This window comes from Plecotus auritus (assembly GCF_963455305.1).
Source record: "Plecotus auritus genome assembly, chromosome: 6".
Lineage (NCBI taxonomy): Eukaryota > Metazoa > Chordata > Mammalia > Chiroptera > Vespertilionidae > Plecotus > Plecotus auritus.
Genome location: NC_137773.1, coordinates 170,938,845 through 170,956,869, shown reverse-complemented (window position 1 = coordinate 170,956,869; position 18,025 = coordinate 170,938,845). Strand labels below are relative to the sequence as shown.

Genomic DNA, 18,025 nt, shown 5'->3' with positions numbered 1-18,025 from the left:
GAGACGCCCACAGTAATTGGCCACAGGCCTCTGTTTCCCCGGGGGCAGAGTATTACGTGCTGGCAGCAGGGAGGGCCACGGAAGGGTCGAGACCTTGAGGGAGGCCAGATGGGATCACCGAGCTTCATGCATAAGGCATGAGCAGCTCTGCCGGTTGCTCTGAGCAATCCTGCAGGAGCACAGCAAGGCCCATCCCTGGTCCGGGGAAGCAACAAGAGGCCTGCCCTGTGCTGGGAGACCACGGGCCGAGGGGTGCTCCCCCACACCTGGCTGCGGCTCCAATAAAGCTGACCTCAGAGCTCCGGATTCACGCAGAGGAAGCAATAGAGACACGTGCTCTATGCAGGTGTGCTTTATGCAGGTGCGTGCCGGCGCAGCGTGACCGAGGCCTCGGCAGAAGTGTGTCAGTGACAGGAAGGATGTGCATCCGCAAGCAGAAACCGTCTCCACCGAGGAAATAAGAGAACGAAAGCTAGAGTCTGGTGGGGACACGTGCTGGGTCCTGGAGACTGAGGAAGCCACCTGCCATTTCCGAGGTATATACCTGTGTGCGTCTGTGCACGCGGGTCTTGGTGACTTTCTCTGTGCTGATAAACTACGCACTGCGCTACAGTAAACCCTCTGATGACCATCTCCTGTAACCTTCATACAGGGGCCCTCACCAGGTAAATTAGCGCTCAGCTCTGAGATATAAGCGACTGGTCCAAGGATACACAGCAGGTAAAGGACAGAGTCCAGGTCTGAGCCTGCCTATCGATGTCCTCTCTGAATCCAGTTCCTGGTACCGACTGTCTAAACGGCTCACTCACTACTCCTCAGTCCCACTCCCGACCTCTGCGCCTGGACTCATCCATCAGCAGCGGTGTTGGCCCGCCTGCCCTCCCCCGACCCGGGCGGGCCCTCTGCCCACGTCCCTGCATTATTAATGCATTGGTAGGTGGATATCATCGCTGTAACTCTAACAGTGTAACAGATAGGAAAACTCGGTGCTTTCCGCCAGCCGGTTCACGCATCTACCTAATCAATATCCTCTGTCTGAGGCTTCTCTTCCAGTGCCCCTTGAAGTCTCTTGTGAATTCTTTACTGGATAAGCCCGCCTTCAGAGACAGAAACCATACACACACACACACACACACACACACACACACGTCGATTTTGAATGTCATTATCATTTTCAAATACAAGAAAATTGAAGAATTAAAAAGATTTTCAACAGTGGATGTTACAGGACTTGCAGAAATAAATCGACAACACAAACTAGACTCCAGTCCTCTTCCCAGCGAATATAACTGAAAGCCTACGCAACTGGCTCAAGACAGGTGGGACTCAGAAGAGGAACTGTCTGGGACCCAAATCGTTTTTGCGGCTTCAGTAACTATGGATTCTGGATTGTCAGAAGCAGCCTCTAGAGCAGGGGTGGGGAACGTCCGGCCTGCGGGCCACATGAGATCCATGAAATCATTTGGTCTTGTCCTGCCAAGGCCTTAGGGGCGAGTTAATTAAATATCTGACCCAATAGAGCAGGCTAATCTTTAAGCTGGTAATTCTGTGTGGCCCCAGAATGATATTACTAATATCCAAATGGCCCTTGGCAGAAAGAGGTTCCCCACCCCTGCCCGAGCTTCTCAGATGTGCACCTGGGACCACGTCCAAACACCAATTCCATTCAGCAGGCGCAGGATGGGGCCCGAGACTCTGCACTGCAAATAAGCTACCAGGCAAGGACGCCGCTGCGGATCTGGGACCACATTTGAGCAGCAAGGGGTCGGAGGTCCTGCTCACTCCGTCACACCATCAAACAACTCTGCGATGGTGCTATTTCAGCATTTCCGCTGCCTTCTGGAGTCTGAATCCAGATAACCTCAGTGTCTGCTCTGGGCAATTTAATTATCTTCCTAGGGCATACCATGAGCGAGGGTTTCTCCACGTCACAGGAAACAGTAACACTTGCCTCATGCAAGAGGGGGGAGGAGGGAATAAACAAAACTTGACAATCTGTGGCAGGCCTCATGAGCTTGACCTTCGAGGAAACAAACTCAAAACACCTTCAGATAACCAGAACAGTATTTCCTGTCCTAATGCTTCACAATTATGTGGGCAGAAATACGTAACATGTATTAACTCAGTTTTCTGATGAAGCCAGGAAATGAATACAACACAGGAATAAAAGTGAGGAGGAGGAGGAGGTTGATGATCATGATGATCAGCAATAGTTACACTGAGAAGTTACCATATGTTTCCATGTATAAGATGCTATTTTTTTCTAAAATCGTTAGACTGAAAATTGAGGGGCATCTTATACACAGAAAAATACGGTATGTTCCAGGCACATGCTAAGCACTTTGCTTTCATTGCCATGTGATTTCCCCAAGACAATTTTATGGTAGAAATATTATTTCTATTTTTTATATTAGGAAACCGAGACTCAGTGAAGATAGATTACTTATTCAATTAGATTTGTGCACCACTGGGGACTCCCAGCCTGGCCTGCGCCCTCTCGCAATCCGGGACTGCCAGTTTCAGCCTGATCCCCGCAGCCCAGCTGGGCCGAAACCAGCAGTCCAACATCCCCCGAGGGATGTAATAGTGTGCAAAGCAGCAGGCGGCTGCGGCCGGGGAGGAGCCGGAGCCCAGGCCGGGCGCCGTGCTGCTCCCACTCATCCTAGCCCCGCTGTGCCTGCTGCCGCCGCTGCTCAGTAAGCTCGCTAAGCGGTACTCCCGCTGTGGGAGCGCACTGACCACAAGGGGGCAGCTCCTGCATTGAGCATCTGCCCCCTGGTGGTCAGTGCGCATCACAGCGAATGGTCAAACGGTCGACCAGTCACTTAGAGTTTTATATCCTATATAATAAAAGCCTAATATGCTAAGTGTCTGGTTGTCTGGTCAGCCATTCAACCAATCAAAGCATAATATGCTAATGATATGCTAAGGCCACTCAACTGCTTACTATGACATGCACTGACCACCAGGGGGCAGATGCTCCGACCAGTAGGTTAGCTTGCTGCTGGGGTCCAGTCGATCGGGACTGACAAGATGGGCCGGACTCACTCTGCAGCCCTCCTACGGTCCCTCCCCAGCTGGCCAATCTCCCACATCCCTCCCCGGCCCTGATCGTGCACCGGTGGGGTCTCTCGGCCTGGCCTGTGCCCTCTCGCAATCTGGAACTCCTCGGGGGATGTTGGAGAGCCAGTTTCGGCATGACAGCGGAACAATTGGTCACTGTGACACGCAATGCAGGAGCTGCCCGCTGGTGGTCAGTGCGCTCCCACAGGAGGAGCACTGTTCAGCCAGAAGCTGGGCTCACGGCTGGCGAGCGCAGCGGCAGTAGTGGGAGCCTCTTCTGCCTCCGTGGCAACGCTAAGGCTGTCCGACTGATGGCTTTGTCTCACTCCTCGTGAGGGGGAGCGGGCCTAAGCCATCAGTCGGACATCCCCTGTGGGCTCCCGGACTGCGAGAGGGTGCAGGCCAGGATGAGGGACACCCCCCCCCCCCAGTGCATGAATTTCGTGCACCGGGCCTCTAGTATATAGCTAAGAGGTGAGGCTTGAACCCAAGGCTGCCCAAGCCCCTATGTCTCTTCACCATGAAGCTAACTGAGCTCCTTCATCTGGAATACAGAACAAGCACCTTGTACAAGTTCAGTCTTCACCCATCTCAATGAAAGGAAGATGACATCCTTAGGCTATAGCAAATAAAGGCTTCAAAAATAGAATTAGGAAACTGCTTTTCTTGATTAAAGGCACAGATCAAGTTGGATTGAGTCAAATACTCCATATTGCAAAGGAATCAGTCAGGAACCATTTGGGTGGCTGTTTATCTCAAGAAAAGGATATGTTGAGTACACATCTGAAAGGCTGCACACAGGTTAAATATTCTAATCTAGAAGAGACAACAGGCTCTCACACCGGGCTGACGAGGGCACCATTGCAAAAAGGCCAGAGACGCTCTCAAAGCAAAGGCAAGTAGCATTTGCGTCTTCAGGCACCCACACCAGCGAGCCCGGAGGACCAGAGAAGGAATCCCAGTCAGATGGCTCCATGATATCACTGCTCTCCGAGGGAGGACGCGGGGATGTCAGCAGAGCACGGCTGAGCGTTCCATCCCTCTTCCCTGTGCCGAGGGCATTTGATTCGGGTGGCTCACCACACCACTGGTGTGTACATATTCCAGGAAGGGCTGCTGGGTTTCCCAGATCCCACTGCCACAATTCTTAACATTCTCTCACTGTGTTCAGGAAGGACTTTTCACATTGGTTTTATAAATAATTCACTCGGTTTTTGCCAGAGTTTAATCTGTTATTGAATCCCTCTACTGGGTTTTAAATTTGAAAGTCATGCCCTGTTTATGAATGTAATAATCTTTCAAGTCTTTGTGAAGATACTAATTAGAATTCTTTTTAAAGTCTTGTTTCTTATGTTTGTTTTCCTGTGGCCACTGGTGTTTCTGGTTCACCAGCGGCCACTCCTGGACTAGACTTTCCTTAGATGTCTGGCGATTTTTGTCCGCTCAGCATCATAGATGAAGACCTATATGAATGAGCACCGGTAGACTGATGAGCTGCCTGGGGAATGTTTAAGATCTCACTTTGGTTTCCTTGGGGAATCTCAAAGTAAATGCTGCTGAGAGCTGTGGGCAGTTTTCCCTGGGGTTAGTGAGAAGTGGAGGGGAAATAAAGACTTAAATTCAGAGGACAAACAGGGACAAAAGGCTGAGCATCCACTGTGGTGGTGGGCAGTGGCCCTGGATGGCCAGGCAGCCCAGCCTGGAATTCAGCGACTCTGCGCACCGTGGGGCCCTCGGGGAAGATCCTGTGCTGAGCAGGGATGGGCCCTTCCTCTGAGCCCCTAATGCCGGAGCCCAGGATTCTTCCAGAGCTGCTCAGAGTGCCAGCTTCTTTGCCTACAGGGGGGCCTGGTAAATGAACTGCACCTTCTGGAAATTTCCCAAGCTCGGCATTTAGGACTGAGACCTCTCCCTGTTTTCAGTGAGACTGTCACTTATTTTGATACTTATTTTGACCATTTCAATGGAATCTGGGAAGGCAATCAAGGTAAGGAAATGAACTTTTCACCATCATGATTTAAAATCTCAATTCATTTAGAAATAATTATCAATACATGTGTATGTGTTTATGTGCATGTGTGTATACATACATACATGTCATGTGTCTGTCTAGAAATAAAACAAAATGTTAACTATGGTAATGTATAGGATAATAGTTTAAGGATGACTATTCCTGGAGGGGGAAGGGATTGATTCTGTGATTTTTTTAGAACAAATCCACATACCATAAAATGCACCATTTTAAAGTGTACAATTCAGTGAATTTTAGTATATTCCCAAAGATGTGTTACCGTCATTACAATCAGTTTAGGAACATCTTAATCATCCCCTAAACCCCGAGTCCATTAGCCGTCACTCTCCACTCCCCTCTCTCAGCCCCTGGCAACCACTACTCTGTCTCTATAGATTTGTCTATTTTAATAGTTCATATCAGTGGAATCTAGTAGTTCATAGAAATGAAATCATGCAGTATGTGTGTTTTGTGTCTGGCTTTTTAAAAAAGGTTTTTACTGATTTTTAGAGAGAGAAGGGGAGGGAGAAGGTGAAAGAGAGAGAAACATCAATGAGAGAGAAACATCATCGATCGACAGCCTCCTACAGGCCCCTTACTGGGGATTGAGCCCAAAACCCGGGCATGTGCCCTGACCAGGAATCAAACTGGTGACCTCTTGGTTCATGGGTCGACGCTCAACCACTGAACCACACTGCCAAGCTGGCTTCTTTTACTTAATGTGATGCTCTCAAGGTTCATCCATGCTGTAGCATGTGTCAGTATCTCACTCCTTTTTATGGCTGAATAATAGCTCATTGCATGGATATACCACATTGTATTTTTCCATTCATCAGTTGTTGAACATATGGGTTGGTTCCACCTTTCTGGCTATTATGAGCAATGTTGCTATGAACTTCATGTACAAATTATCATATATACTATATAATAAAGACACAATATGCAAATGGTCGTTACTCCGTGAAGTGTAACAACTGACCGCGTAACGACCAGATCATGGATCAGCAGGAGGACGGGGCAGCGAGCTACAAGCGGGCGGCAGAGAGCTACAGGAGGGGGCAGGGCAGAAAGCTATGAGGAGGGGGGGGCGGAGGGAGCTACAGGAGGGCGGGGCAGTGGGCGGAGAGCTACTGGAGGGCGGCAGCGAGCTACTGGTGAGCTACTGGTGCATGGATTCGTGCGCAGGGCTACTAGTATATATATAAAAGTCTAAGCAACCGTTACGACCGGATGACCGGCAGTAGCTATGACACACTGACCACCAGGGGGCAGATGCTAAATGCAGGAGCTGTCCCCTGGTAGTCAGTGCACTCCCACAGCCAACCTCCTGCAGCCAGCCAACATCCCGCAGTCCCTCCTCCCTGCCGGCCACAGTCCCTCCCCCTGATCGGCCCTGTTTGCCAGCCAGGCCAAGGCACCCCACCTGTGCACAAATTCGTGCACTGGACCTCTAGTTACTTTATAATTTTAAAAAATACAGCTTCAGAAAAATTACAAAAATATATTTCCAGAAATAGTCAATAAATCAAATTTTGGCTCATGCAGACTGGCTCTGCTCCCATTATTCTAAAGCATATGGTTTAGTGTATGACTACAACACCTAGTAGCTGCAAATACCTGGACAGAATAAATTAACTAGGAGCAAGTGGACATTCTTGCATAAACTGGTGGTCAACTAATAAATCTAGTCCTGTGGTCGGCAAACTGCGGCTTGCGAGCCACATGCGGCTCTTTGGCCCCTTGAGTGTGGCTCTTCCACAAAATACCTAATTCAGGTATTTTGGGCGAGTCTATTTTGAAGAAGTGGCATTAGAAGGAGTTTATGTTTAAAAAATTTGGCTCTCAAAAGAAATTTTAATCGTTGTACTGTTGATATTTGGCTCTGTTGACTAATGAGTTTGCCGACCACTGATCTAGTCTCAACATGGTGGAGGTACACGGATGTATGTTAACAATTTCTATGGTTTCTGTAATCATTGTTTCAGAGCAGGAGGCCTTTCTTTTAAGAATATCATCTTAGAACATATTTCATTCGGTCACATGCAACATTCAGAAAACAATACTTGTGCACTGAATTAAAACAGGCCCAGACCATGAAATGGGGGGGTGGGGTGGATCTGTTTTGCTGCCCCCCCCCCCCCATAGACTGCAACCTTTAGAAAGGGATTATTTCCATTACATTTTCATCAGGGACTAGCAAAGAAAAGTATATCATGTTATTACAGAGCCTGGAAATGTAATGACTTCCAGGTTGCTAAGCAACACTCAATGTTAAGGGCCCCAGTATCTGTGATCTCTAGAGACACTCTCAAATTTCATTAAAACCTGCTCATAACCATTACCACAAGGTCCAAGTGGAGTTTATAAATAGGCTTCATTTCTTGACATAATAGTGGAGAAATGAAAAAAAGCAAAAAAAAAAAGCAAGAGGCATCAAAACTTTGTGGTACTTGAAACCAAATATTTTGGATACCCAATTAGTAAAATCTATAGTTTCTAAAGGTGTTTCATAAAAAGAAACCAAGTACTATCCATTTGTAGTAAATAAGTTATTTATTACCTTGGGAAAATGGTGCTGTGTAGAACTTTGAGACCTTCTTTGAAGAAAGGATAAATATGTTCTGTGTATAAATCGAGAAGGGATCCCAGGGTAATTTGAAATGATGGTCCAATCATTATTTGCTGCAAGGAGGGTCATGACAGTGGTATGCTTTCAACTGGAATAGGAAAGAAGGATGCTGCAGGAAATAATTCTGAGGAACACTTTCAAACTATTTCCTTTAGCAGTGGTGCTGGAAAAAGTCAATTCCTGGAACAGAAAAGGTTACGGCGGGTCTCAATCACAACAACCCCGTGTGTATCCCCAGGGTGCTGATCTAGATGTTGGGCTCAGCTCCCTGAGATGGCGAAGAGACCTGGCTTCTCGTACCAGAAACACCCTGCTGCTCTTTCCCGCTGCAGTCACCTATGGATCTCTCACTCCCAGCTCTCTCTCCTTGTCTCAGCACCACTTGGCAATATCCACCAATGTCCATCGAGAGGGTCCTTCCAGCACCACGGTTCTCTGGTTTTCCCTCCAGTGACCACCACACACAGACACTCACTGCTGGGGTTTTACCCTAGAGCTGGCCATTGCCATTACCTGGCTGCCCTCCAGAATCCAATTCAAGCATCCCACACACTGATCACCACTTCCCACCGCGCCTCTCTCCGTCCAGACCTCTCACACTTGGAATGCCAGAACTGTAGATGCAACGGCCAACTAGGATGTCTGACCGGCATCTCGAACATCACCTGTCCAAAACGGAGCTCCTCCTCCCCCCTCTCCCTCCACACCAGCTCCTCCCGAGTTTTGGCCTAGATGGATCAGAATTATTTTTGGCTGTTCTGTCTCAAAGTCCATATCCAATCTGTTGGTAAATTCTACTGGGTCTACTTTCAAGATCCAAAACATGACCGCTCCAAGCCACGATCAGGACTCTCCCAGATCGCAGGACCCTCCTGACATCTCTTATCCCTCACCCCCTTCAACGACTATTCCCAAAGCAGCACCGGGTCATCCCTCGCCTCTACTCAGAACCCTCCAAAGGAGACCTTCATCTCACTGTTCCAAAGTGTTTACCACCAGACATCCCTCACCTCAGGCACTCCAAAAAGGCTTCATCGGGGAGAAGGCCAGGAACTAAGACAACAACAGTTCAATTTAGCCTGGAATTTGGCTTTAAAAAAGCTATCAAGTCACTTTTTGACAATTAGGAAAATTAAACATGAGCTGGATACTAGTGATATGACTTTGTTAGTAGGTTCCTTGGGTGTGATAATGTTATCTTAGTTAGGGGACAAGTGTCACAAAGCCTTTACTTCCACATGATTTTTAAAACACACAGATACCCAAAACCTACGCAATTTTATCACCCCAATAAATTCAATACAAAATAAAATTAAAAATTAAACTATCTAAAAATTAAAAAACACACAAATAGAAATAAAAATATCGCGGTGACAACACCTTGTGTGAATAAACTATGTGGACACTTGAAAAAAATATGGTAAAATGATAACAATTCTGATTATTCTTGATTACTCAGTTGTGCATCAAACTACTCTTTCAACCTCTCTGTGTTTTTGGGACTTTCCATAATAAAAAGTGGGTACAGTGTCATCAATGGCAGTGGGAACTTGAACTAGAAGGCTCGTGAGAGAAGACGGAATAAATTTTATTTGACAGAAGAATTTCAGGAAGGGGTAGATGGGCTGAATCTCTTGAGAAAATAAGTCAAACAGAAGGAAAACAATGCTGCCTGGGGGCCACCAACATGGACTGAGCGAGGAAGTGGGGGTGCCGGCCTGTTCACCAGGAGCTCCCATGGGGGATGGGGAGGAGGAAGCAGGCGCGTGGAGGAAATGGGGAGACCCCTTCACAGTGGACGCTAAGGAAGCTTTCTCTGCCACCTGCACGTCCTCTGCCAACTTGGGGCAACGCTGCACGCACTTCCTCGGCCTCCTGAGGACTGTGTTTCACTCCCGGCCACACACAAGCCTCAGTCCTGAGAGTGACGGCTCCGTTCCCCTGGCCGTGTGCCTCCCGATTCTATCTTGCTCAAAACCTCAGAAAGGTTTCCTCAGGGAATGAAGTGGAAAATACAGGCAGGTACTTCTTTTCTTTGTTGGAAAGATACTACTAAATCATTCCGAGTTCCCGGTGAGCTTGTGACCCCATGGCAATCGCTGGCAGAGATAGCTTATCCAGGGTAACCAACGGAGTATGAGCCAGGGAACGATCCCGGGATAGGAACTCGTCAGAGCATCCTCTCAGAGATGCAGGAGCACCTGAACCAGGGCCCGGTTTCACAAGAATGAATCATGTCCACTTTCCACTCATTTGGGTACATAGGGTTTCCTTTGTAGGCCCCTGGTCTCACACCAATCTCCCCCCTGCCTTTTTTTTCCCGTTAAGAAAATAATCAAGAACAGAAGAACTTAAACCACAAGGAGCCCTAACTGGTTTGGCTCAGAGGATAGAGCGTCGGCCTGCGTACTGAAAGGTCCCAGGTTCGATTCCGGTCAAGGGCATGTACCTTGGTTGCGGGCACATCCCCAGTAGGGGGTGTGCAGGAGGCAGCTGATCGATGTTTCTCTCTCATTGATGTTTCTAACTCTCTATCCCTCTCCCTTCCTCTCTGTAAAAAATCAATAAAATATATATAAAAATAAAATAAAATAAAATAAAGTAAAGTAAAATAAAATAAACCACAAGGAAAATAAGCTGGAGAGAGAGAGGCATCATCTTACCCACGTGTTATATCCCTCAGGGAGTACTTCTTTGCTTCTCTAATAGAAATAGTCCCTTCTGATTCTGAGTCTAGACTCATTCTGTTTCTCATACCGAATGGCTGCAGAACTCCTCCTTCCCCATTTGGTCTCTAAAGGCTTTTCTTTTCTTTTTTTTTTAAATATAATTTTATTTCAGAGAAGAAGGGAGAGGAAGTGAGAGAGATAGAAACATCAATGATGAGAGAGGGAAACACTGATCGGCTGTCTCCTGCAGGGCCCCTTCTGGGGATCAGGCCGGCAACCTGGGCATCTGCCGTGACGGGGACTCGAACTGTGACCTCAGGTTCCTAGGGTGATGCCCAACCACTGAGCCACACTGGCCAGGCTAAAGGCTTTTCTTTACATGAAGAAATCCAGCAACAGAACATCTCTGTTCCCCCGGTGGGATGAACAGGACCAGGGGACCTCCATGAGCATCTAAAAGGAACAGGGATGTGAGCACAGGAAGACTTGCTGACAGCCACCAGGAAAAGGGTCTCCAAGGGCTGGATGTTTGTAATGACCTTTCCTGCTAATCATCTGCGGAGAGTGACCCCAGAGGGCACCCCCGCTGCAGCGGGCAGCTGGGCGGGCAGGTGGGAGTCAGGACATCAGTTACAACACCTCCCGTGAGTCGGGCCTCTGCCTTCACAGCAGCCGGGGGTATACGCTAAAGCCAGTTTGACAGAGCAAGGCGGTGGTGGTTTCTGCGCAGTGGATACAGTGCGTGCAGGAGTAAGCCAGCTTTAATTAAAGGACAAGCAGCTAATCTGCAATCAGTGCTCTGGGAAAACTCCCATGGATAGGGAGTTCAAGAGAGAGGTAAACTGGGAGCACCTTGCAGGATGATTTCCATCACCGTTTTAAAGCTTAGAACACAGAGGATAATTATAGAACCGCCCAACTTCCTGGCAATGACAATGGATAATTAAACTCTCTGGAGGTTCTAAATACAGACTAAGTAAGGAAGAGCACCCTGGGGGCAGCGCCATTAGCACAGGGTAAACTTCCTCAGTCTTTCATCTGTTAGTGAAATTGCAGTTTTAGAAAGAAACTCACAAAATTGGGACTTAAAACAGTTATTTCAAGAATGGTGGTTACCAGGGGCTGGGGGAGGGGAGGGACAGTCATTGTTAAAGGGTAGGGTTGCATTTGGGAGGAAGGGGCTCTGGGGATGGATGGTGGTGATGGTTGCACAGCAATGTGACTGCACTTAATACTCCTGACTGTACAATTAAAAATGGTAAAATTGGTAAATGTGATATGAATTTTACCATACTTTTTTAAAAGAGGTAAGTAGCACCAGAGATCACTTGTTTCCCCATAAATGGGTAAAAAGCCGCTTAGATTCCGTTTTTCTTCCACAAACACCATCTACCTGGTCCTTATGCAGCAGGTCAGAGACCCTAAGGAGCTCGTTTCACACAGTGAAATAAATTAAAGGCGGTGTAGTCTGGTTACTCACCAACTCGGGGTCTACGTGGTTTGCTGCATGATGAATGTGACCAGTATTTTAGAGAACGGTGTAATTTATTTCCAAGACAGGCCCATAATCGCCTCTCTGCAATTCTGAAGAGCTCTGAAACCCAAACTTGTTTCCCTAAGTTTGGATCAAGAACGTATTTGGTGGCAGAACCTGACCCGAGCCCTCACCGGCTCACAGGGAGTCTGCATTTACCCCCTCGCTGTGAACACGCACACATTTGGCTGCAGAAATGTTTCCCTGGTAGACAACATCACGGCCCCCTCTTCCTACCTGAATGGGAGCCGTCTCACATGTAGTACAAGCCCCATGTCAAAGCGACGGGGAAATTATGAATTCCCTAACAAACCTGGTTCTGAACATTTCAAAGAAGAGGCGGTGGGTCTCTATGAAATTAATCATATCAGATTTAGATCACTATTTCCCAAGCATTGGTCATTCTCTACCAAAATCACAATTTTGCCACATCCAGACATCACTCGTGTTATTACATTCCCTAGTACTTGTCCTCATGTTCACTCAGCTTTGTTTATGTGAATAAAATTTCAATTTTAAAGAAATATCTCCATCGTAAAAGCCGAGTTTCCGAGATGTCTACCCTGTGTGACAAAGGTGATTCTGAAGAAGCCCAGAGATGTTAAAGGCACGGGAGTACCAGACCGAGACTTTCACCCGAAATCATCAGAGACTAAGAAAACGGAAAGGGAACCCCTGCCTGCCCATGTGACTCAGCGTCCCCCAGGGCAGGCGGGGGCGCAATCTCTTGCCTATCGTCCCCAGGAGGGTTTACCCTACACTTTGAGAGCCACCCAGACCAGTCATCACTCTGTTTCTCAGGGAATGGCTCGCTGAGACAGCAAGTCTTGTGGGGGTGGGGGACCTGGCTGTACAAAAGCATAAAGTAGCCGTAGGGGGGTGGGGGAGTGGGGGGGAGGTAAATCTCTGTGTCTCACTTCCAGCCCGTCACCCATAATCCGTCAGGTAGACTGAGCTGGCCCATGCACTGCCATCTATTTATCAAATTGGCACCAACGTTATCCTGAGTGCAACCCCCTGGCTCATCCAGAGCTCCGCGGGCCAAAGGCCTCCTCTGATGCCTGTGTCCAGAAGCCAACAGACCGACCAACCAGAACATGAGCCAGACCAGCAGGACCCTCAGCCCGTCATAAACTTCAACAGCAGCCACTGCAAAGAACAGCCTCCCAAACCAGCAGTCAGATTTGTTATGAAAAGAAAATCAGTCCGTCTCCAAAAGGACCTTCACATCGGCATCAGCTCCCAGAACACAGAAACGGGACAGCGGGGCAAGTTTTCCGGCACAGAGTACAGAGAGTTAGGAAATCTCCACTGTGCAACTACTAGGAATTTAAAAATAATCAGTATACACTGACTTACTGCAGTGATCAAAACGCCCATCACCAGCCAGGGGCAAACGGACACCACGAGCCTCTGGAGGTGCTGAACTGAGAAAGACAATATCCGTTCAGGAGTTTTCCTGAATCTAACGGACATCAGACAGATGACGGTGATTCTGCAAAATACCCAGCTTATAGTCTTCAAACGTGTGATGAAGACGAAGAACGGATGCAGGACTTTCCGGATTAAAGACACGCGTCTACCGAAGTACGCGCTCCCGGCTGGGTCCCACCCCGAAGAAAAGGCTGCAGAGGGCACTGGCATGGCTGACAGAATCAGGATATGGAGGGCAGGGAAGTAAAACCAGGGTATCAAGTTAAATTTCCCGATTTGATGACAGTGGGTAAGTGAGAAAACACCGATTTTGTTAGGAAACGCACACTTACGTATGAAGGGGCGAGGGGGCGCAATGCTCTCTGACGCTCCAGTTCAGAAAAGATATGCTGACAGGCAGAATCGGATACAGGGTAACAACAGGTGACTATGGGGAAAGGCGGCTGGGAGCTTTTACTGAAACAGGTCCAAGGTGAGGCCTGCTCCCTGCCCACCGGCCGCCACGGAAGCCGCCGCCCGCGCCCAGCTCCTGTGCGGACTCACCATCCTCCTGAGAATCCGCAGCAGCAGCTTCTGCTCCTTGGGGTCCTGCTTGGACGTCAGTGAGTCGGCAAAGCTCTCTGCGTTCTCAGGAGACAGGCTGTCTGGGTTTGCTCCTCCGTAGAGCTGAACCAGGATAGACAGACACTTGGATGAAACTTCAAAAATTTCAGGATCCTCAGCAGGAAGCTGGAAAGGAACCAACAGGACTACTTAGACTCCGCCAAAGAGGGTGCTGGTATCCCCCGAGAACCACAGTACATTTGCCTTCACGGGGAAAACATCAGTCTGAGCACAACATTTGACTAATGAATGGTGTGGGGTTTTTTGAGTGGATCGTTTTCAAAATACACACAGGAACTCAAAGAAAGCTCACATCACAAAATCCAAGGGAAGTCCTGCAGTACTTCCTTTACTGCATAGCAAAGGACGCCTGGAACAATCAGAGGGGCAGCACAGGTTTTACATACATATATTTAATGCCCGTGTTCACACAGGGGTGTGTGTGTGTGTGTGTGTGTGTGTGTGTGTGTGTGTGTGTGTGTCATGGGTGTGAAAACTGTATGAATTTTCTGAGGCATGCCCCTTACAGTGTTGCTTACTATTAACTTGCTTAGAAAAATTCACTTCCTAGAAGATATAATGGAACACTTTGAACTTGTCAATGTCCATATCATTATCAACTAAACAGGTGGGAGAGAAAGCATTGTTTTTGCATGTACTCAAAGATTCTTTTTTTAAAAAATGGGTGCTAGAACTAAATATAAAATCTAAAACTTCTCCGAAAATTCACAGGCAAAATCTTTTTGACCTTGAGCGAGGGAATGATTTCTTAGCGAGAACTGAGAAAGTACAATGTAAAAACGGATAGTGGACTTCATCTAAATTTAAAACAAAAACAAACTTCTCTTTGAAAGACTGTCTAGTTCATTAAATGCTCAATACAAGGTGGACATTACACCACCACCCCCATCAGAAAGGGTCCCTTTAATGGAGACTATGGTTGTATCAGACCCCCAAACTAGACCATGCTTCTTGCCCCAAGTAAATGTCTTCCCCTCTATACACCCCACTTTCTGGGTGATGCACATCTTGTAAGTGATTACATGTCCATTTCTGTCCAGCAATCAGGATTCAAGGCCAAGACCATGGCTCAACTTTCGCAATTATATTAGACCTCATATCTGTACTGAAACCTCACCCTATCCTACCTTCACTGATTTACTCATGTTTTCTACTTTATATAGGATCTCCAGACTTGAAAAAAAGGAGCACCCACTTAAATTGGAATTTCAGGTAAACAATGAATCTTTTTTAGTGTTAAGTATGTCCATTTGGCATCTTATATTTTATCTGTCAACCCTAACTTTATTGTAAACATTCTTATTAGCCAAATCCAATGTTTTGTGGGAGAGATGAGATCATAAACACGCACATATATACACCTACAACTTGGAAATATCTCCAAGTAAACATTTTGAATTTTAAAACTGTCCTAAAACAATTTCAAATCGCATTTGTACTGCTGAGTTCCCTTTACTCAATCTACACAGTACAATGCATTTCAAAATCTTTCTCCTTTTACATTCCATTTTTAAAATATTGCCTGGTGCAGTGTTTTGTCAAAAATTACATAGGAATATTTAATGTCAGAGAAGAGAATATATTAACCAAGAAAAAAAATAGCCACTTAATAATAACAATACTTCCCACCCTTTTTTGCTATCTAAAAACACCTGAGAAAACAGCCCCTTTGTGTTGCTGGGACAGCTTTAAGGAGAATTCACAGCAGGCCATCCATCCTTGCTCCTCTGCATTCTGATACAGCAATCCCTCTTGCCCAAACCGGCTGAAGAGGCGGCAGAAACTATCATTACGCTGATGAATGGCAGCAATTCCAGATGACAGTACCCAAGGAAACACGGCTGCCCGCGGCCCTGACGCTGCCCGCTTTTCCCTGAGCGGATGCTCGCGTTTCACTGACCCCCAGGCACATGGTTACTAAATGCAGAAATTTAGAGGGAAGAAAACCTGCCACTGCCATTACTGATTTAGTTATTAGTCTACAAATCACTGCGAGTTTAAAAAACACAAAAACGAAAACAAGTTGAAAGACACTGGGAGGTCAACTCAGACGTGGCCTCTGGGCTTCCGGCGCTGTCCTGACTCTCATAACGAACTCCACATTTTCCTGGCCAGTCTAGAGAACGGGACGACATTCACTTCCAAATCATCACCCGTCGATGCAGAGGGGGCTTAAACAATTCTCTCAAAGCAGCGAAGCTGCAGGAGCCAGAGAGCGTACAGATATGCCAACACTGACTGCGACTGCGAAGGTGCTGGGTTCTGTGTAGAAGCTTTGGCCTGATCACGTGTCACGTGCTGCTCTTCCTGTCTTTCCTCCTGGGACATGCAGGTGGAGTCTGCTGCCGCTGGCTGAGAGGAGGGTGCTGGAGAAAGTCACCCAAGAAATAAGCAAAGTCCCACGAAGCTTGTGCCCCTCACAATCCATCTTCCACACAGGAGCCCCAGCGGTTATTTTTAAAAACGTTGATCAGCCCCATCACCCTCCTGCTCAGAACCTCCAGGGACTCCTCGCTGTCTTGAGAAGACCGTCCAAGCGCCGAACTGTGGTCCACAGACCCTGCCTGAGCCATGGGGCCCTATGACTGCAGGACAACAGTCTAGCAGGGGTCCTCAAACTTTTTAAACAGGGGGCCAGTTCACTGTCCCTCAGACCGTTGGAGGGCCGGACTATAGTTTAAAAAAAAACTATGAACAAATTCCTATGCGCACTGTGGGCCCGGGACGTGTTGGCTGCTAAGCAGGACAGGCAGCGGCACCCGGCGGGCCGGATAAATGTCCTCGGCGGGCCGCATGTGGCCCGCGGGCCGTAGTTTGAGGACCCCTGGAGACAGTGAGGCCAGGGGAGGGCAAGACGACAGAGTCGCCAGAAACTTACGTTGGGTCATCATTCACCGCTGGGACCGCCATGGCTTAGACGTTCTTAGGGCGACATTATAGCTAGTAGCTAGTGGGTAGACCCATGCGCATGAGTGCAGGGGCCAGGTCATGGCTAAAGACACACGCCTGGAAATCCTCCAGCACGGACATCACGGGAAGCAGGAGCTAAAGAAGTTACTCGAGGCAGCCCAGCCCCAGGCTGGGGGTGCGGGTTTTGGAAAGCTTCCCCAGAGGGCAGCTCTCCTCCTTTCCACCACCGCCCCTCCCCAGAAACTTCAGGAATGCTTCCCTCTGGGGGGTAGTTTCTTCTCAGCATCAACTTCTTTAGGGGAAAGTCCTGGCATAATTTGGGGGGCACATTCTAGGCTACTGGGTCTTCTGCATGTGGAAATTGGAGACGAGCATAAGAAGGGTCAATGGCAGAGCTGATCATTTACAGATTTCTGAAAATGGTCCTCTTTTCTTTTTTTAAAATATATTTTATTGCTTTTTTACAGAGAGGAAGGGAGAGGGATAGAGAGCTAGAAACATCGATGAGAGAGAAACGTCCATCAGCTGCCTCCTGCACACCTCCTGCTGGGGATGTGCCCACAACCAAGGTACATGCCTTTGACTGGAATCGAACCTGGGACCTTTCAGTCCACAGGCCGACGCTCTATCCACTGAGCCAAACCGGTCAGGGCTGAAAATGGTCCTCTTTTCGTCTCCTCCCTGAAGCCAGAGGTGCTGGGGCTCAGAGCGGGGAGGCTAACACCACGCCACCCTCATACCCGCGCAGGGCATTTGGGGCCGGGCTTCCTCTATCCGGTGGGAGTCTCCGCTGGGCTTCCCTCTGACAGCCAGAAATATGCTGAACCTTTAATGTATCAGGGACTCCTCCCCTTCCTCTTCGTTGTTAGAAGTTGGTTCCTTTTGGAGCTCCGTACTTTTCCTTTAACGGCATTTTGGGAGGCAGGACTGAGGGTGTGCTGAAGAGCAATGAAAAGCGGCCTTCCTGCTAGGAATCTCTTGGCAAACCTCACACTTATTCCACAGTGTGAGGGTCATTTTAATGAACTAAAAACGTGTGAGTGGAATTACGATAACAATTACTTTCAGCCCAGTCGGCGTGGCTCAGTGGTTGAGCATCGACTTGTAAACCAGGAGGTCACTGTTCGATTCCGGTCAGGGCACATGGCCAC

The 18,025-nt window shown here is 48.0% G+C and overlaps 1 protein-coding gene across 1 annotated transcript in view; it reads right to left on the bottom strand.

Moving 5' to 3' along the window:
• ULK4 (unc-51 like kinase 4) overlaps positions 1–18,025 on the bottom strand; it is a 282,751-nt gene that overhangs the window by 65,002 nt on the left and 199,724 nt on the right. Inside the window, exon 35 of the mRNA XM_080673858.1 lies at positions 13,884–14,069. Coding sequence (XP_080529984.1) covers positions 13,884–14,069 — 186 coding nt within the window. The remainder of the gene's footprint in view (positions 1–13,883; positions 14,070–18,025) is intronic.